Source organism: Macaca mulatta, chromosome 20, assembly GCF_049350105.2.
Source record: "Macaca mulatta isolate MMU2019108-1 chromosome 20, T2T-MMU8v2.0, whole genome shotgun sequence".
NCBI lineage: Eukaryota > Metazoa > Chordata > Mammalia > Primates > Cercopithecidae > Macaca > Macaca mulatta.
In genome coordinates this window covers 49,146,285-49,168,150 of record NC_133425.1, presented here as the reverse complement: position 1 = coordinate 49,168,150, position 21,866 = coordinate 49,146,285, and the positions used below count along the sequence as shown (strand labels likewise).

Genomic DNA, 21,866 nt, shown 5'->3' with positions numbered 1-21,866 from the left:
ACACAAATGAAGGTAAGTTTCCACTTTAAGCCTTCACCTTGATCATCAAAAAGTAACAATACTTCATGAGAAAGGAAAACATGGCACACAGTATCCTATTTAAGATAGTTGCTTAAGAATAATATAGTCTTCAAATGTTTCCTTTTGAATATTTTAAGTAACAATTACAGCAATGATTAGCCTGCAGGAAAATAAAAGACTAGACATAATCTTGTTACCTGATGATCACCTGAAAAGCCAACGTTTATACCAGTTCCTGAGGCTCATTACGGTATGATGCTGCCAGACATGATAGAGTCTGGCATAAATGTATGCCAGAGACCACTAAGTTATACTTGGCAAATTTCCTGCCACCTCTCTCTGAAGTGTTAATTTGGGTGTTATAAGCAGATGTGCATATATGAAAGAACAAAGGCTTATAAATATTCTGAAGACCAGATTGTGGCATACATAGTAGGTGTACTGCACAATAAATACTTAATTGAATCAAAGCAAAGTCCAATCCATTGCCTAGGATCTTATCATAAAAAGCAGTATCTTGCATTGTTCTATATGTATTTCCAAATCATCACATTTAATCTGCTACTATTTCACTGTGTGCAGAGGCACTTAAGCTAAATTTTTTAACTTCTGCTTGCTCTTTTTCATGAAGAACTTTCTTTGCACTGATCTTAACTACTGAAAATTTTTCCTCAAACTACAAGTTCTTACAAAGGCCATTTATTTCAGGGAAAATGTTATTCAGTCACAAAGAGACCAGATAGAGGAGTTAGAGCACTTGGCTGAGATCCTGAAAACTCAGTTGAGGAGAAAAGAAAATGAAATTGAGTTATCTCTTCTTCAGCTTCGAGAACAGCAAGCTACAGATCAAAGGTATGTTAAAACAGAAATATCACTTGGATAAGGTCAAAATTAGTTTAAAATACTTTATCATGTGCCATAAAAGGATAAGTTTATCTAGTCTGTTTAAAAATCATGTTTCTACTTAACATTCTTCATATAAGCCTATGCTCGACCTACCAACTGCTGTCAAGAGCTCTAGTCTAAGGACAGTTTTCCCTAACCTGCTGTGCTTTTAAGCAGCTTCTGATGGGTGGAAATCACCCTCATCTTGTTTTCTCTGTTCATTTACCCCATTTGCCAAGATTGCAGGAAGTTCTGATACCATTATATTATAACTACTGAGAGAAGTATGGGTGACAAGCACTCAGCTGTTGGCATACCTTGTACATTAAGTCCAGCATTAGTTTTTTCAACCTTAAAAGATGGTAATTCCATAATATGCTACCAGTTTGTAATCCTAAAAAGATCCCTAATATTCCAAGTTTGGATTGCAATCTGTTGGCTGTGATAAGATGACAGTAGGACCTGTAGATAGTATCCTTGCTGCCTTTTCATCTATGACATTAAAAAACATTTTTTAAATAATTTCCAACTTTTAAGTTCAGGGGTACGTGTATAGGATGTGCAGGTTTGTTAGGTAAATATGTGCCATGGTGGTTTGCTGCACAGATAATCCCGTCACCCAGATATTAAGCCCAGCTTCCACTAGCTATTCTTCCTGATGCTTTCCCTCCTCCCACCCCTCACCCTCTGACAGGCCCCAGTGTGTGTTATTACCCTGACCTTGTGTGTCCATCTGTTCTCATCATTTAGCTCTCAGTTAAAGTGAGAACATGCAGTGTTTGGTTTTCTGTTTCTGCATTAGTTTGTGAAGGATAATGGCCTCCGGCTCCATCCATGTCCCTGCAAAGGCCATGATCTCATTCTTTTTTATGGCTGCATAGTATTCCATGGTATATATGTACCACATTATCTTTATCTAGCCTATCATTGGTGTGCATTTAGGTCAATTTCGTATCTTTGCTATTGTGACTGGTACTGCAGTGAGCGTACCTGTGCATGTGTCTTTATAATAGAACAATTTTTATTCCTTTGGGTGTATACCCAGTAATGGGATTTCTTCATCAAATGGTATTTCTGCCTATAGTTCTTTGAGGAATGGCCACACGGTCTTACACAGTGGTTGAACCAAATTACACTCCCACCAACAGTGTAAAAGCATTCCTTTTTCTCCATAACCTTACCAGCATCTATTGTTTTTTGACCCGCCATTCTGACTGGTGTGAGATGGCATCTCATTGTGGATTTGACTTGCATTTCTCTAATGATCAGTGATGTTGAGCTTTTTTTTTTAAATATGTTTTTTGGCCACATGATGTCTTCTTTTGAGAAGTCTGTTCATGTCCTTTGCCCACTTTGTAATGGGGTTGTTTGACTTTTTTTTCTTGTAAATTTGCTTAAGTTCCTTCGAGATGCTGGATATTAGACCTTTGTCAGATGGATAGATTGCAGAAATTTTCTCCCATTCTGTAGGTTGTCTGTTTACTCTGTTCATAGTTTCTTTTGCCATGCAGAAACTCTTTAGTTTAATCAGATCCCATTTGTCAATTTTGCTTTTGTTGCAGTTGCTTTGGCATCTTTGTTGTGAAATCTTTGCCCATGCCTATATCCTGAATGATATCACCTATGTTTTCTTCTAGGGTTTTTGTACTTTCGGGTTTTACATTTAAGTCCTTAAATCCATCTTGAGTTGATTTTTGTATAAGATGTAAGAAAGGGGCCCATTTTCAGTTTTCTGCATATGGCTAGCCAGTTCTCCCAGCACCATTTATTAAATACGGATTGCTTGTTTTTGTCATCTCTGACATTTTATAATGTACGATACTTTATTTCCAATCCTCTTTTGCCATTTTTTGGTTCCTAGTACCTGATCATTCATTTTCTGCTTTGACATTGTGCTTTCAACAATACTTTATCTTTTTAACATATTCTTTCTTGAATTATGTTTTCCCTTTATGGATTCTTTTCGTTTCTTTTTTTTTTTTTTAACTAAGCATACCCAAAAGGTAGAGAATAGTATATTGAACCCCTACATACACATTGCTCAGCTTTAACAACTATCAGCATCTTGCCAATCTTGTTCATCTGTCCCCTCACATTTATTTTCCTAACTATCCCCAGCCAGATATCATGTCACCTCACTCATAGATACTCAACCTCTATTTCTGTCTGAAAAGGAATTTTTCAAAAACGTACCTACCATGCCATTATCACCCCTAATAAAAATCACAGTAGTTCTTTGATATTGTCTAATAACTAGTTTATATTCAAACTTCTGTGAAGATGTCTTTCTACCGTTCATTTGAATTGGAATCCAAATAAGGTCTACACATAGCATTTGGTTATTATGTCTCTTTTATTTCTCTGGATTTTTTTTTAAACCAGACCTAGTTACTCTATTTATTTTTCTCCTTTCCAACAAGTTTGATATCATACTTGTATGGCTAGGTTCTTATTAGAAAAACCAAGTAAGATTTTCTAGCTTTTCATTTCAGATTCAGAGTTTTTTCATCTTTTAACAAACTAAACGTATGTAGTAATATATGAGGAAGCTAAGAAAGGATGCTTTATATCAGACTTGTTAAAAAGAAGTGGACTAAAAATATATAAAAAGCTTTATATTTCATAGATTTATCAGATTAGTGTTACCTCTAAAAATTCTATTCCTAAAAAACTGTGTGTAAAATTAAATTATATGAGCAATCCTATATGTCTAGTGACGTTATATACCTTTCTAAGTACAAGGCAAAAGAAACATGAATATTTTTGAGAATCATATTTAAATTAGGGGATGTAATTTGAACTCTGGCTAAAGCATAAGCTTGAATACCTACGAGCTATTCATATTTCTGTAGGAAGAAGATTTAGATTTGGCCTACTTTAAAAACCAAGAATGGTTCCTTGTGAGAAGCAGTGCTAAAGGACCAGACCTCAACACTGAATATGGTGATCTTAGTAAATGCCAACAGCCATGTTTAAGACACGGTCTGAATATAAAAATTCACATAGGGGCCAAGGTCAAGTTTGGGTCAGTCCACATCTTTACTCAACCACTGAGTACAAGGTTGTCAAGGATTGCTTTCCCTGTTACATTTCTCAAGTTCATATAGGGTAAGGTGGACACTGTGTTGGCCATTCCCTTTTCCAAAGGGATGTGATCATTTAGGAGCTGGTGTTAACTGAAAGGGAAATCCAAAAGTCCTTCAATCCTAAAACTAGAACAACAGAAGAAATAGAGTGATAGACAAGGATACATACTTTCCTACTATAAATATTACCAAAAAGAGACACCAACATATACACATAGAAGAGGTAAGTCTCTTCTTAGGGGGCTATATTATTTACTCTGTAGCGGTCTATTTTTGTCACATCAAGAATTAAAAGCAGAGACAAAATGAGTATTACTGGCAAAGGAACTTTTATTGCAGAGACCAGAGAAATAAATCAGTGTGTCACCTACCTCACTGATTTTATAAAATTGAAAATTTACATGTTATTTGATTAGAAGGAAAGATACCTATAGAGAATAGCATATTGTTGCTTGAAATACAGTTGTTGAAACTGAGGAAATAGCTTAAAATAAGGATCTTCAATGCCTTTTTTACATGTTTACACATAGCTTATAATTTTATATGTAACAGCAATTTTTTTGAGACTAATGGAAAACTTGAAAAAAACGTTAGGGAGAATATAAAACTTGGTATAATTTACTGTAGAGAAAAATCACAAAATGGGAAACATGTTTAAACTTTTCTTTCACAGATGCATTATTTCAGATTTGAAATTCTAGAAGCCTGATCTGGATGTTGGACTCCTTGTTCTCAAACATGAACCTAACGTAGTTGTAATCTTCAGAGTGGCAGCGCTTGATATTTATGGCAAAGAGCCTTTTCATAGAATATTACAGAAACTCTTCATAGTATGTGTTTAATAGACCAGTTTGGTTTGGCATCAGCTTGACATAAACTTTTGGTTATCCAAAGCCCTTAATTGCTTTGAAGTCAAAGCCCAGTGCTGCTCTTTTTTATTAAAATCATGTTTTTTCCTGTTGTTGTGGTCTATTTTGGAATACTGAGTTGTGATTTTTGCATATGTTCTACATAATGCCTCATTAGCAAAAAATCTTGTATCATTTACAAGTAGCCTGAATGTCTGTGTTGTTTTGAAGAAAAATCCATATTAAATTTAAACAATATAAAAATGCACATTTTCTGCTTATTAAAAAGGCCGTCTTAAATTAAATTCAAAGCAGTAACCAGTGAACATATGTACATGAACATTAAAATCAGAATGATTTTACCATTTATTGACCTTTTTCAACTCCAAAAATATTTATACTCTTACAAATGTGTAACTAGTTTGTACTAAGTGTTTTTTTTAAATAAATGTTAGGGTGTTTACCTTCTTAATTAGAAATCATGTAACTGCCATAATGTCCCAGTGGAGGAAATTTAACCCATAAGTATTTCAGACACTCTGACTTGCCTTTTTCCCTTTGGCGGACAGCCGACTGTCAAATCTCGCAACAGAGAGGCCTTTCGCACCATGCATTATAAGAAACAGTTTGGCTTTAAGGGCTCACTCTTTCCCCTGTGCACAGATACAAGATTACTTTCTAGCACTCCAAGTTATTCCCAACTTTTCATTTTGAAAAATTGCATACCTTCAGAAAAGTGGAAAGAATAGTTGAGGGAGCACTCACATAACCTTTCATCCGTTAGCATACTTTTTGAATGGTACAACAAGCCTATTATTGCACTCAGCCTGCTCTTGTTTAAGTCTTCTTTCACTCAGCCTCTTTTCTTCTCTCAACATCTCTCATCTCCTCTTCTCTCCTATTTCTCCTTCTCCCTCTCTCTCTCTCTCCTCTTCACTCATTCCTCACTTCCCTTCTCTTCACCTCTCTCCCTTCCTTACTCCCGTTAGGTACATATATCACTTCACCCTCTGTACAGTTACAAGTAAGTATCTTCTAGGAACAAGGACATCCTCCTATATAACCACAATACAGCTATCACATTCAGTACACTTAACAATGAATGAAACAGCCGCAGCATCTAATATACAGTCCATATCCAAATTTTCCCAATTGTCCCAATAATATCTTTTGCAGCTTGGTCTTTTTGTAATAGCCGTTTTTGTTTTGTTTTGATCTCGGATCCACTCGAGGGTCACGTGTTGTTGCATTCAGTTATCATGTCTTTTAAGTATCCTTTATTCTCTAATGGTCCTCCACTCTTTTATAGCCCATTGACAGTCATATGCAGAATGTCCCTCACTTTGGATTTGCCTGATTGCCCAGCCCCCTAATTTAAAGGGCACATCTGGTTTTCTGATGGGTTACTGGGAGCAGGGATAGCCATGCAGACCTTATTACACAGGGGAGTGATCTGTCATTTTTAAAAATATATTCACCATGCTCTGACTGTTATTTTGAACAGCTTAGAGTTCACTCAATGAAAATTTTCACACTCAAATACCATTTCTTTTATCCTCGTATTTTTATTATTAATATTATCTAAGATATTTCCTTGATAGTGACTTAACAGACCCTCCTGCCACTTTATATAAACCACAGAAATTGTCACAGCTAATAGTTACTAGTATGTGAGTGTATGCATGATAGTGGAGGGAAAGTTAAAAACTTAGGAAGATCTTAAAGGAAAAAACTTAGAAGCGTGGGAAGAATTTAACTTTGAAGAATGGGAAGAATTTAACTCTTAGAGCAAGATTTGAGTGTTGTCTTCATCACTTACGGTCTCTGGCCAAATTCTTTACTTCTGGGAGCCTCAGTTAACCACCTGAACTGTAAAATGATTAGATTGAAATGGGTAAATGGTTTCCTGCCTTTAAACAACAGCTATTTTTCTCTCTAGGGACCTTGTATTCAGAAAGATTTGGCCTACTAAATTAACTGTATTCATCAAAGACCTGTATCATGCCAATCACTCCTTCTGCTAATTGTTAAATAATCTGTGTTATGACGCTGGATTGGCATAATTCTATAAAAAATGAAAACACAAAACCATTAGTTCACTTTTGTAACTTCATTGCCAGTAAATCTACATTTCTTATTGGGCTTTTTGAAATATTGACTGTAAGGTTCAGATTCCTGCCAGGTGTGGTGACATATGCCTATAGTCCCAGCTACTCCAGAGGCTGAGGCAGGAGAATCGCTTGAACCGGGAGGCAGAGGGTGCAGTGAGCCGAGACTGTGACACTGCACTCCAGCCCCGGTGACAGAGTGAGGCTCCGTCTAAAAAAAAAAGGAAAAAAAAAAAAATCTGATTCCCATTTCTTTTACTGTAAATCTCAAGTTGGAATCCATTAAACTTGATCGTATAAATGGTCCGTATAAGAAGATGAGCCAGGATTTGAGTTCTTCCTGTCCCCAACCAGCCTTTGGGAGTGCCCTTCCACTGAGTGTGATTTTATGCATGTAGAGAGCCGACAAAACTGTCCCCTCCATTCCTGTGGGTGGTAAGAGTAAGAAAATACTAAGTTCTGATTTATGGTTTGACCCAACACCACAGGAAAGTAATGATTCAGAGGCAGGTAAACATACACAGACAGTGGTTTTCCTTTGAGCATTCTTAAATCAGAGAGCACTGTTTTCACCTGTGAAGTCAAGTAGCAATTTTGAGCAAAATAATTATCTTTCAAATAGACTTTGCTCAGCTATTTCAGTGAAGCTTATTCTATTCGGCTTACTAGCAGCCTTCTGTAGCCCTAGTCCTAGGGGGTAGCCTTGCTGGTGATTGTTATCTCTGTGTCCCTAATAAAAACTATGAATGACCTACATTTCCTTCAACAATACAGCTACAGAATGTCTGCCACTGTTTGAAAAGAAAATCTAGAGCGCTTTTTTTAACCATAAGGTTGTTTTCAACCTTATGCCCAAAATTTGGGCAGCCTGTAACTATTACTCAAAAACAGTCTGTCCATTCTATCTCATAAATATTTGACCTAACTACTTCCCAGAATCTCATAGCCTAGCTTCTGTGTTTTAAAGCCTTCTCTTCTAAATGACGTTAAATACTATGACATTTTTATCTCAAAACTTCAAGAAGCATTTTTTAGCTTTCATAATACGGTAGCAAGGAATGAAATGTTGGCAAAGGGTAGGGGAGGGGAGTTGAATGCCTGGGGAATAAAGTATATGAAACTTTCACTGGAGCAAAGATTTTTGCTTCTTAAGCTTTCATATCAGACTATACATTACATAGCTCCGCTGAAAGTTTTTACTTCTCCAGTGTATCTGAGGTTTTAGGTTTCTGGATTTATTATGGCACCCAGTAGCAAAGCTGGAGTCAAGTGTTTTCAAGGCTTCCATTAGAAATTCCTTTTTCAGAGTTTATTGCTTGACTGTTTCAAATTATATGAGAGAAACTTGGCACACAGGTTGTTGAGCTGGATTACTTTTTTTTTTTACATAAAATCTAATTTATTTCAGTTTGTTTTTAATCTAGAGATGGGCCAACAACTCTTCTCATAGTTTTATAAGATTTTATCATAATTCTAAATCATGGTTTTTTTTAAAAAAAAAAAAAAAAGGAAAAAGAAAAGAAACTGCATTTTCCAACTTAATCATTCCTGGCTTTTTCAAAATCCTTGATGAAAATTTTGAGAAATTTATTTTTACAAAGCATTTAATTAGTATGCTTGATATCTGTTTGCAGATCATTTCACCATGTGTAATGCAGCATGTATGATTTGGTACATGACTGTCAGAGTTCATCTGAATGTCTGAATGTTTTTACCATGCATTATTCTTTCTGTCAGAATGTCTTCATCCTGAAGATTTGGTATTCCTGTTGTAGTGTGTAGAAGAGGGCAAAAAAGTATTGTGTGGAGGTCACTTAAAATATTACTCATAAAATTAGCCCTAAGTCTGTTCTTCAAAGACCAACCTGAGGCCTTCCTCCACAAACACAGAGGTCTAGGACTGGTCACTTAGCTATGCACCCTAGCTCCATCTTGCCTACAGCATCCTTCTCACATTTCTGGTCATCTTTTTGTGTCATCTCCCTCCCTGTTTCTCTCTTACTTCCCCCCATTATTCTTGTACCATATTTCATTTATATAAAAATGTTTATTTGATTGTCGGGTTTGAGGTAATTTTTATTGCACATCTTCTTAAAGGCTAGACCACATTTATCACATTGCTGATTTGAACTTTCATGTTATCACTGACCTAGCACTTTTAGTTTAACAGATTATCCTCTTCTCATTGTTACATGAAAAAAATATAAAGTCATAATAATAAAGCCCCTAAAACTGATACATAAAAGTAATTATTAAAGACTTACAAGTTTAGCATTGTCCCTGGAAAGATGTACTCTGCAGCAAACTGACTTTTTATTTAAAGTACAACATTATTATACCACATTGTTACTTAAGGTATTGTTTAAAGTACATTACTGCTATTTTCTAAATACTACGTAAGTTGTATATATGCCCACCTGTTGGGCATTACCAGTTTAAAATGCCCTGTCGCTGTTTTTGGCAGTATTTTGAAAAGTTTAAACTCCAAGGAGTTTAGGAAAATATTCAGGAAAGCACCCACCAATTAAACCACTGAAAGGTTTTGATATATGCTTACTGGTTTTTGCCTTACAAAAAAAATTTAAAATTAAAACTGTTATTTCTGTCACCCTATGTGCTTGAATGGATTATAGAGATTTAATTCTGTGTTACTTTAATTAATGGTTATTATTCAAATGTATCTGAATCTTAAAAATATCAACATACTGCGGCGGGGCACAGTGGCTCACACCTGTAATCCCAGCACTTTGGGAGGCCGAGGCGGGTGGATTATGAGGTCAGGAGATCGAAACCATCCTGGCTAATACAGTGAAACCCTGTCTCTACTAAAAATGCAAAAAATCAGCTGGATGTGGTGGCACACGCCTGTAGTCCCTGCTACTCAGGAGGCTGAGGCAGGAGAATCGCTTGAAACAAGGAGGCGGAGGTTGCTGTGAGCTGAGATCGCGCCCCTACACTCCATCCTGGGCAGCCGAGCGAGACTCCATCTCAAAAAAAAAAAAAAATTATCATACTTTAAAACAAAAATAAAATATCAGAGACAACTGGAAGTATATGAAAAGATTTTAAATTATTTGAATCACATTCTGTCCTTACATATCAATAAATGTCATTCACTGCTGAGTGGTCAAACAAAGTAATGCTGGGGCAAATAAGTAAATTATATTTTGGCTTCTAAATATGAAAACAATAATATTTTCTTTAGACTTTAAGATATATTTTTCTCTTTGTATTATATATATTGTATTTTTAGTGACTAAAGGTAATAGTGAATAATAGTGAGTATATTGTTGAATATGTGCTCAGAACTACTAGATTACATGTTTTAGATATATAATTATTTTAACATTATGTTAAGACTGTACCCTGGGCAAGATTCGGATCCATGAACTTGTTTATCTTCTGTGTGAGGACAACTAACTGTCCGATGCCAAAATACAATGAACTTTCAAATATCAAAGAGGAAAATTAAGTATTTCAAGTCCTCAGCTGGTTTACAGATGTGTGAGCTTTGTAGTCCATTTTCTGGTTCCAGTAGGGCATTATGACAATTTTTCCAATATGTGTAAACTAGGTAAGTTTTAAAAGTAAAGTCTCTTTAAATATTGAACTCTGATTTTAAATTTTTTACATTTATTTTTCCTAAAAGTGAACTCTGAAATGAAACTTCAAAATTAACAAAATATTTTTAAATATAAAATGTATTAAGGAACTTTTCTCCATCAAGAAAATAAATGCCTTTTGAAAACAGGTACTCATTTAGATCTATGATTAACCTTTAACTAGATCTTCCTGTTAAATTCTACATTTGCTTTAATCTCAGTAGGAAAAATACAAAATAGTATTGTAACATATAAGGTTTCTGTATACCCTGTGGACATCAAATGATCTCTTACAGCTAAAGGCACATCTGCAACATATTTAAATGCCAGCTTTGGGTATTATTAGTGTAAAATGCTAGGTCACTTTTTTTGCAAATATTTTAAAAAGTTTAAAACTCCAAGAGGAAACTCCAATAAATGGTAATCTTATGATGCCATTTGTATCGAGAGAGTTGTAGAAAGATGAATGGCTGTATTGCATATTTTTCATTTAGGGAAAAGTAGCATGATAGTCTTCCTTAAAATAAGTGTGAAGTTTGGTAATGGTATCATTGATGAACTAAAAACTATCGTGTTTTTGTGCCATCTTTCAGGATCCTATAAAATGATTTTAAATCCATATTATCAATTGTAGAGGTAACATAGTCATGAAGTTTGGGGGACTCCCTTCAAACTTTGTGAGTTCGAGGTTATTAAAGTTCAGGAATGATTATTGGTTTGTTTTAAATAATTAATCTGTCCTGCATTTATAATAATCCAAAAACCTCATTGACTGATGTACAAGTATATAAATATTTTCTGTGTAGCATTAATTGAAAAATTGTGATTCCGCGATAGCTTTTCTTTCTTCTAACATGCATTTTTTACTTCTGTCTCTCTTTTTCTTAAACACAACTCTGAAGGTCAAATATTCGGGACAATGTAGAAATGATTAAGCTTCATAAACAGCTAGTGGAGAAAAGCAATGCTCTTTCAGCAATGGAAGGAAAATTTATTCAACTTCAAGAGGTACAGTGATAATTTATTTCATTACGTTGTTACAGAGATGCAAAGGATTCAAAAGTAGTTTTCAAGTTGTTTTTTTAAACATCGAATGATCATAACACTAAAATGTAATTTTTAAAGATTGTTCTTTGTATTCACAAATGTGTATCCGTTCCCTTAATATATTGTTTATTATTTATAACTCAAGTACTAAAGAAATAATTAACTGCTTGGACTTTTTATAAATATCTGTGTCATCTTAAAATAATAAACATATTTATTATAAATCATCTACCAAGGAAATTTATTTTTAACTCCTTTTATCTGAATTTATTATGGACACATAGCACTGAAGTTTTGCTATATTTGCATATATCTTCAATTTTAAGCATTTATAAAATTATTGGCAATAGACCAAAGTGATGAATAGGTCAGTAATCATGTTCTGTTAAAACTTTCTTTGATTTGGATTTTTTTTCTTTTTTGGTCACTACCATTACCTCAAAATATTTGATTACTCTTAATGTCAACTATCAGTGTATTTATTTTAAACCTTAACCTTTCAGGTTGACAATACTTGGGGTTCTTTGTGTTTAACAAGGACTTGTTTTAACAACGACTGTGACCCCACAGGAATATGCCATTTGAGGGCTTCTGTTTGTTGGCACTGCATAATTAACATAGGTTCTGGAATTAATGAACTCCAAGACATTCCAGTTGAACAGAATTTATGTGAAGTAATACTTTCTTTGAAGTCCCGAGACAAGGAGAGCAGTAGATTGATGCAAAGCAAAGGGTCATCTGAAGCCTAAATTCACTGTTGAATTCAATAGTTAAGTCTTTTTCAGCCATGCTCTGGGGATTTTGTTTTCCATCCTGCAGGAACCTCTTTAAATGCCAAGTGGTAATTACTTCCGCATAAATGTGAGAGTTTGTAAAAGAGGAGACTGATTAGAGAGTGAGAATGATAGTGCTATCTACAGATGTTAGAAGAAGGAAATTTTAAAAATCCCTATGGTTAAAAGCCATTTCCAAGATTAAGAATTAAGAAAGGAATTGAAAAATGATTTTACATCTTCTTATCACTTTGACAGTTCTGATTTCTATTTAACAGTGAACCCAGGTATTAGTTTAAATACCAACAATAATAGGTGTCTGCTGTGGTACAGGCAGCTCTTTTGGAAGCTGACATAGGGTAAAAAATTGAGAGGTTAAACCCAACAGCCTCAGTGAAGTGTGGAGCCTAGAAGAAAATGGCTGAAGATACTGTTCTATAATAATACCAAGATTAACGGAAATTGACCTGAATGGCTCAATAGCCATGTTTCATTTAAATGAGTGAAGAAAAACTTCAGTAGGACTTGAGAGATTTTAGTTAGCAGGTGAGGCAATGCATGTTATGGTTATATGGTCTCTATGAAAAGACTTTAATGTGATTACCTTTTTTATTTAAAAAAACTTATGTGACATTAAAGTATATAAAATTGAATTTACAGCATGGTCATAAATAGGCCGTTTTTTAAAAAGTAAGAAAAGTTCATAATTTTACTAAATTGGAAATTTTAACTTAATTGTATGCAAATTAAAAGCTAACTATCCAAGGCTATTTATACAATGTGGCGGCGAATCCTTTCATTTCAAATCTGTGGTCAGCATTTTTGACCCATGCTACAGCATTTTTAGACAGCACGTCCAACCAATGTAACCACAGCAAAAAGAAGAAAAAAGTTATTGTTAAAATGAATTTACTTGCTGGTCACCATCTATAAGTCAAAAACTAGAGGAAAATAAAATATGTGACTCTATGCTAACATAACCTTGTACTTTCTTCCTCATGTCACACACATGTTCAGAGTGTCTCCTACGGATAAGTAGCACCATACACATCATTTGTTATGTAAAAAAATAATCTGTATAAGGTGAACTTCAGGAGTAAATTCACTTATAGAATTATAATCATTTAGTCAAATGATTAGTCATAACCAAAAATAATGTTTAAAAGATGTTCTTTTTATCTTTTAGAAGCAAAGAACTCTCAGAATCAGCCACGATGCTTTGATGGCGAATGGGGATGAGTTAAACATGCAACTTAAAGAGCAGCATTTAAAATGCTGCAGTCTTGAGAAACAGTTACATTCTATGAAGTTTTCTGAAAGAAGAATAGAAGAGGTAAGCTCCCAAAGAGTTTAGCCATCTGTTGCATTACAACTTCTTGGTAACTGTTTTGAAAAACTAAAATAGAGACATTTCAAAATTTTACTTATTTAAAATTATGAGCTATATACATGGTGTTTTGAGCACAGTAAAATATAGTAGTTAGTATATGAATGGCAAATCAGTGTTTAACTGTATTGCAAATGTGGCAAGATCCACTGTTTACCCAAAGGATTAAAGATGCTTGGGTAAAATGAAACCAGCATTTTGAAACTGATACCAGATTACCTATGGAACTTAATTTTCTCAACCATAACAGCTTATTAATCATTTGAGATACTAAGACAAAATAACAGGACTATATCTGTTTCCGAGGAGATGGCTGTTGTATTCTGCATTATCAGTAATTTTATGAAATTATCTAATTTTTTTTAGGGAGTTGTTTGAAAACTCGTCTTCCTATTATCGTAGTATTTTCTGTAGCCTGTTAAGTTTGTTCCCAGGGAGAATGGAAGAGAAATAAGATGCCTGCATTCTATTCTGATCTTGGGAGAATCCTTTACTGTCTCATACTAGCATCAAAAGAGAATTTTGAAAATGGAAGTAAAGTTTAAGAGTACTCTGATCCACAGGGAAAAGTTGTGATTGCAAAATATACTTATGAATAAAACTTAAAAATAAATGCTAGAGTACGGAAATCTACATTTTAGTCATAGAGATGTAATTATTACTCCATTTATTTCTGAAAATACTATTCATGGGCTAAAATAGTATATAACTGTTTATTCATTTATTCACAAAATGTGTTAGTGGCTATTTATAAATTTCAGATAATGTGAGAAATTGTATCTTCAGAGTAAATTGTGATTAACAACACAGTTGAACCATGAACCTAAAAAGAATTTAATCCTTTTAATTTTTTATGGGCCAATTGTAAATTAATACAAAATGAATATAATGATAGAAGTTATCATGGTGAAAAGTAAAAAATATTATGTTTCCCGGGACTTAGCAAGCTCTTAACATATTCTTTACTGACTTCTGGCACATGTTGCATAAAGCACTGTGTACGTTTCTACTAAATTAAAACAGGAATGTTAATTTCACGTTTATTTAACAACTTAGAATCAGTGCTGAATTAAATGCAGACAATATAAGTGGTCTGGTTAGCAGCTACCATTTAGCAATCGAGATTAAAACATGTTAACCTCTTCTCATATAGAGTTTTTTATGTTTTTTTTTACCCCCAAGTAGTTTTATGTAATATTTACTTAACATGTAATTTTATTTTCATTTTAGCTGCAGGATAGAATTAATGATTTAGAAAAGGAACGGGAACTTTTAAAGGAAAACTATGATAAACTTTATGACAGGTAAATCATGATTCCATGTGTTCTTTCATTGTCTTGTTTGAGCTCTTTTATATGAAAGCATTTGCTGTTGTCAGACTAGATCATGTTGATCAAAGAATTAGCAACAAATGATAGCAAGAAATATACAAACTTTATAAAGGAAATACAAGCTTTTTAAAGACATTGGTAATAAGTTGTTTAACCTGAGCAGTAGCCTATTACTACTAAGAAAACCATATCACCTTGTTGCCAGTAAACTGCTATCAATTATTGAACACTAACTATAAACTAAACAGACAGCATGCTAGATACTCTACATTTATTGTTATAAATTGTTCACAGCACCTTGAAATGTGTGTATTATAAATTCCCATTTTGCAAACAAGGAAGATAAAGCAATTTAAGTAACATTAAGAGGCACTTCCTACCTCTTTTTTTCAAGACAGTGTCTCAGTCATGCAAGCTGGAGTGCAGTGGCACAATCATGGCTCACTGCAGCCTCAACTTCCAGGGCTCAAACAATCCTCCCACCTCAGCTGCCTGAGTAACTGGGACCACAGGCACATGCCCCCATGTCAGACTAATTTTTTAAATTTTTTGCTAGTGACAAATTCTTTCTATGTTGCTCAGGGTGATCTTGAACTCCTGGGCTCAAGTGATCCTCCTGCCTCAGCCTCCCAAAGTGCTGAGATTACAGGGGTGAGCCGCTGTGCCCAGCCCATACCTTTTAAATGTATAAAGTAATAGAGCTTGTATTTGAACCTCTTTTGGTCTCTTTCCTAGACTCCCCAGCTTATTAACTGAGAGTTATTCTGTTAGGGAAAAACAAAGGTGTTCACTTACAGTTGTCTCTGTTCCTTATAAAGAGAAACACAAGCATCTGTATCTCAAGGTACATTTTAAAGGGCTGCTTCAATTTTGTTTCTTAATCTACTTCATAATTATGGTATTTTAGAAATTAGTCCTTTCTGGTAATATTAGAAACAAAATCATAGTCCACATCTAAGTTTGGTTAAGTGATACAGATCTCTCTCTCTCTCTCTCTGTGTGTGTGTGTGTGTGTGTGTATGTAATTTTAAGTATTTTTAGTATATGATACTGATAAATGATAAATACAGGTTTACATGAAAGCAAATGTAATATATACTTAAATACATATGTTATAGCTGATATTCAACAGCTGCTTCTACTGGTCATGTGCTGAAACCTCAGAAAATAACCATTTGAGCTACAAGTGCATCTGTGCATCTTTAACTTTTTAGCTCTTTGTCTTATTTTTAATAAATTAAATTTACATTTTGTAAATTAAACAAATTATACCCAAGGAGTGTGGGGATAGGTTTTTATTTTGATTTACTTCGGGAAAGTTACGTAAATTAACGTAGGCATTATTTCAGTAGTTTGTATCATCTATGTTATTTACCTACTTGTGGGGACTATCTTTGTACAGTGACTCACTATATTAAGGGTTACCAACAGTAGGTTCAGACACCAGTTAAAATCATACGTGTGTTTGAAAAGTTTAAATGTCAGTATACAAATTGCACAGCAACCTATTAGAGAAGATATCATCTCTCTTTTATAAATGAGGAAATTGGGATTCCAGAAAAATTAAGACTTGTGCAGAGTCACACAGCATTGCTGAGACTGTAGTTTAGAACGAAAACCCAGATTTTTTTTTACTCTAAAACTTGAATTCTTTTTTTGTTATGCTTCACTATCTCTCTGATTTTAATTGCATTGGCAAATTGTATATGTGGAAGGGAAACATTCATGGAATAACAGAACTGTTATAAATCCAGAAATTCTTACTGATTTACATGTATCTTCAGTATCTTGTAATTTCAAATAATTTTACATAGTCCAAATAGAAGAAAATAGTGCCATATGGCCATTACTTCCAAATTTTCTACTTCTCCCCAGTTTGAAAATTTACTGAACATACTTACTTGGAATAAAAAAAAAATCAAACTTAGCTGGGAATAATGTATAGATGAAACTTTGAGAAAGTCATGTTTTTCTCATATTTACTTTCCCACCATAAAACTTTATCTTTCCATATTAGAAGATGATCTAAGAGTATAAATTTGAAGCATTTTTTTTTCAATGTTTTATGCTTGCGCTAACTTTTTTTTCCTGTCACACTGAAAGCAGACTTCATTATGCTGCTCACACGTGAAGTTTATGTGAGATATATGCAAGTAAATGTGTGTAATGAGTGTCAAAACATTTAATGTCAAAAGAAGAATTAATGTCGCATAAGCACAAAAAAAACCCAGCAAACACACATAATAGTCGACAGAACTACAGAATTCTCTAATACAGTGTTTTTGAAATATATGATACATTTTAGAAATATAGTTGGGGAAATTCGACAAAAGTCGACATTGTCTCTGAGATTTTTTACAGCTCTTTTGTTTCATGACACTGTTATTCATTATTGCCAACAACTAATGTTCATCAAAAACTACACATACTCCCTGTTTGCTTAGTCATAACGATAACATGTTTTTAAAAGGACAGCATTTGTTTGTTATTCAAAATTGACTAGTTTTCAGGAGAAAAATATGATTTGCAGATTGCATTCTCATCTTCCTTTTTCAAATGAAATTTTGAATGTGTTTATTACTTGACATATGACATATTAGAGAATCATCTGGGAAGATAAAACCCTCATGTTACTTTTTAGTATGAGCCTTTTTTAATATGCCAAAACACTTTTGATACACTGCCAAGAAATAAGTATAATTTTAAGAAATGTTCAATTTAAAAGTTCAGAATACATTTTTGGCAATTACATCTTTCTCTCAGGTCAGAGAGAAGCTCTATACTGTGGTATGTAATACAGTATTATATAATTATGCTATAATTTGGTAATGCTGTGCTTCACTTTTGAAGTTAGTTAGTGTTGGGGCCATGTAACTGATAAATGCAATGGTTCCTAAACTATAATGTATGCGAATAACCTGGAAAATTTTTTAAAATGTAGGTTTCACCACCTCTTCAGAGCTTCTTTGCCTATCCATCTGCACCCTTCCCTCTGCCCTGATGCCATCCAGCTCTGATTCAGTTAATTTGAGACTGGGTCTAAAAAAATCTGTTGAATGTGATTTTGAGGTATTAACTTCTTGAGAGACCCTAATATGTCTATTTTAAAAAGGTATTCATCTAGTTTTTAAGATGATATTAACCTTTTTAAGAATTGGGTGGATCAAGTTTTTATGATGTGATAGTCATCTACTTCTCAAAATGTAAAAGAGCACTGCTGACACCCATAGATGCTCTGTGTTCTATTTCCATAAAGTGAGCATCTGTGCCCTGTAACCTTCTAGAAACCATAAAATCTCATGTGATCAAATGTGAGCAGCTTATGCTTCCCAGAAATCAAACTCCAAGTATATTTGGGGCATCATCTTCTTTCAGTAAGTGAAATATCCTGATGTGAATATGAATTTAATTTTCATTGGGCCCTAAATAAAGTACGTGTGACTTAAAAAAAAAAAAAGAGAGAGAGAGAGACAGGATCTTGCTCTGTTGTCCAGGCTGGAGGGCAGTGGCGCAATCATAGCTCACTGCACTCTCGACCTCCTGGACTCAAGCAATCCTCCCACCTCAGCCTCCCAAGTAGCTAGGACTACAGGCATGTGCCACCACACCTGTCTAATTTTTAATTTTATTATTATTTTTTAATTCTTTTTTTGAGACAGAATCTCGCCCTGTCACCCAGGCTGGAGTGTAGTGGCATGGTCTTGGCTCACTGCAACCCCTGCCTCCCGGGTTCAAGCGATTCTCCTGCCTCAGCCTCCTGAGTAGCTGGAATTACAGGTGTATGCCACCACACCTGCCTAATTTTTGTATTTTTAGTAGAGATGGGGTTTCACCATGTTAGCCAGGCTGGTCTCGAACTCCTGACCTCAAGTGATCCATCCACCTCGGCCTTCCAAACTGCTGGGATTACAGGCATGAGCCACCACACTCGGCCTTTAATTTTATTTTTTATAGAGGTGGGATCTCTCTCTGTTTCCTAGGCTGGTTGAACTCCTGGGCTCAAGCCATCCTCCTGCCTCAGCCTCCCAAAGCATTGGGGTTACAGGCATGAGCCACCGTACCTGGCCACTATGGATTTCTTTATGGATGATTTAGAGTTTGTTCTTTTCTACCTCTCACATTAGGATGCCCTTGAACATTGAACAAATGGAATTTCTTCTGTAAGAGGAAAGATCTTAGGAAGCAGATGAACTCTTTGGCTTTATTTAGATCTTTATCATGTTTTTGATCAAGGGTGTGTATTTACAGTATGCTGACCCATGTCTGCCGGTGGACATGCCGTTGACCACAAGCAGCAACGGGCATTCCACTGCAGGCTGACATTTGATCAGTCCTGCAACATCACATAACAGTGAAATGTGTACAAAGACTAACTATGATCCTACTTCAGTTTTCACTATAGGCAATATACAAAAACATTTTCATGAATAAAAAGTTCTCAAAGACTGTTCTCATACGCAGATTTAATCATGTACACAGCCCTTACAAAGAAAATGGAGCCAGATGTGGTTCACCATTTATAGTTACACAGATGGCTCTAAGCATAGAGGAATACAGTAAATTCAAAAGGAATTCCTCATGAAACTCCAGTGGAATGTAATCCTAAATTTAGAGGGAAGATAGCAGTGGACTAAATTCAGATTGACTTATGCTGATTTACACTAGTATTTTGTGGGTTTGGAAAACCCAGGCTGCTAAATTGTTCTTAATTTAAACACATACAGCTTCTGATGTTTCTGCCAGATTAGCTGTTGGTGATCTTTTCGCTGGTACTAATGCTATTGGAACACTACTGTTTCTAATTTTTGGCATCTGATATAATGTATAGTTGTGCCTATTTCATCATGCTAATTTTTTTTCCAGGTGGTACATGTTTTTAATAAAATAAGACACATGCATATACATACACATACACACACACACACACACACATATATATATACACACACATAGATGTACTCACATTCATGCATATATATGGATGTGTTTGATATATACAATTTGGCCATACATAGAAATTATATTTGTTCTTTATTTTAAAAACAAACATAAAAAGAAAAATTATTTAGTATTTAAAATGCATATTTTATTTGGATTTCATTTAAGTCTAGGTCATTGTACCTTTGATAAAATCAACTTAAATAATTGGTATATAGATTCTATATTTTTTTAAGGTTCCATAAGTGAAATGAGAACACTAATAGAAGAAACAGATGTCATATTTAGGGAAGCTTCCAGAATTCCATTTATTTTCAAGGTCATGTTATCTCAAAGGCAGTAAAATATTCAAAATGTGAAATGAATACACAATTTTGCTCTTTTGAAAAGCTGTGCCTCCCAGAAAAGTATCTTTTTTGGAATAAAAACTGAAGACTAGTTGGGAGCAACATTAAGGGCAATTTCCAGTAATATGTTTCTTTTCCATTTACTTCATCATCAGTATAAAACCAGATTTTATAAGTTTTTGTTGTATTTACTGGGCTTAAAATAACTAGAATGGTCAAAGCTGCTGCTGATTATTCAGTCATATCAAGCTTCACAGATAATGGTTTTCTGCTGAAATTCAGATCAAGATCAGTTTTTCCAAAACCTGGCTATCATCTTGGGAGCTTTATAAAAATATGAATACCTGGGCCCTGGAATCTTCATTTTAAAATCTCTCTAAGTGTCCTTACTGCAGCTGGCCTACTACCAGTATTTCGGTCAGTGTTTAGGAATCACTGGTATAAACAAATGTTTGTGGTATCCTTTCTGTGCATCGCTTAGTTATTTTTCAACCGGTTCTTTCTTCTAATATACTGGGTCTTGATCATTAGCAAATTTTAACCATGTTTTAAACTGCTGTACTGTTATTGGGGAATAGTAATTCTATTTTCATCATTCTTATCAGGCACAGAGCACTGGTTTTCATTCCAATCATGTGTTACAACTAAAACTGTTTTTAGCCTATTGTTTTTTGTTTTTTATCAAAAACTGTATTATCACTACTTCGTTTCAATATGCTATCATTCTGTGGCCATTATTTTGTGAACATGTTATTATCACAGACTCTTTAAAAGTTTCACAGAATTAAAGATCAGGTGGAAAGTCCGTTTTCTCTGTATTAAGAGGTTTGTATGTGGGAGAGAATGGTTTTGTACGATGTCAATTGCTGAGGTTTGGAATTGTGGATTCCTCTGGAGTATGTACAGTATCTAAATTCCTTTACTAGTCCCACAAAAGCTGCACACTGCCAGCTTTTCTGACTTTAGAGCTCTAAATTAAGGCCAGTTCCTTTGCTCATCCCACAAACTCTTTCATGTTCCCTAACCGCAGCCTGAGAAAGGCGCCTTGGTTTCAACAGCAGCAGACCAGCATATGTTTACTTAATTCCTAAGACATGATGACAGTGGTCTCTGTGCCACTAAAAGCTTTTCTCTTTATTATTTTCGGTTGAAGCTGATTTCCAAGCTTTCCTTGCATGTCACGTGTGTTTTGCAGTGCCTTCAGTGCTGCCCATGAAGAGCAATGGAAGTTAAAGGAGCAGCAGCTGAAAGTACAGATTGCTCAGCTCGAGACTGCCTTGAAGTCTGACTTAACAGACAAAACTGAAATCCTTGACAGATTAAAAACTGAAAGAGGTACATTTAAAATAACCACTGCCTTTCTCATTTCAGACATCTAATGTTTCTTCATTGAATCAGTCAGTACTTACTCTGGTGCCTACTGTTTGCCACTCACCCTGCGATGTGTAAGGGGCAAACACAGTCATCCACTCTCATGAATTCAGTGGTTGCTC

At 34.7% G+C, this 21,866-nt stretch overlaps 1 protein-coding gene across 11 annotated transcripts in view; it reads left to right on the top strand.

Annotated features, from left to right (window-relative positions):
• RPGRIP1L (RPGRIP1 like) overlaps nt 1-21,866 on the top strand; it is a 99,316-nt gene that overhangs the window by 14,077 nt on the left and 63,373 nt on the right. For all 11 annotated transcript variants that reach the window (XM_077983511.1, XM_077983505.1, XM_077983510.1 and 8 more), the window contains 5 exon segments: nt 730-873; nt 11,453-11,558; nt 13,557-13,703; nt 14,988-15,061; nt 21,569-21,708. In XM_077983511.1, the coding sequence (XP_077839637.1) occupies nt 730-873; nt 11,453-11,558; nt 13,557-13,703; nt 14,988-15,061; nt 21,569-21,708 (611 nt within the window).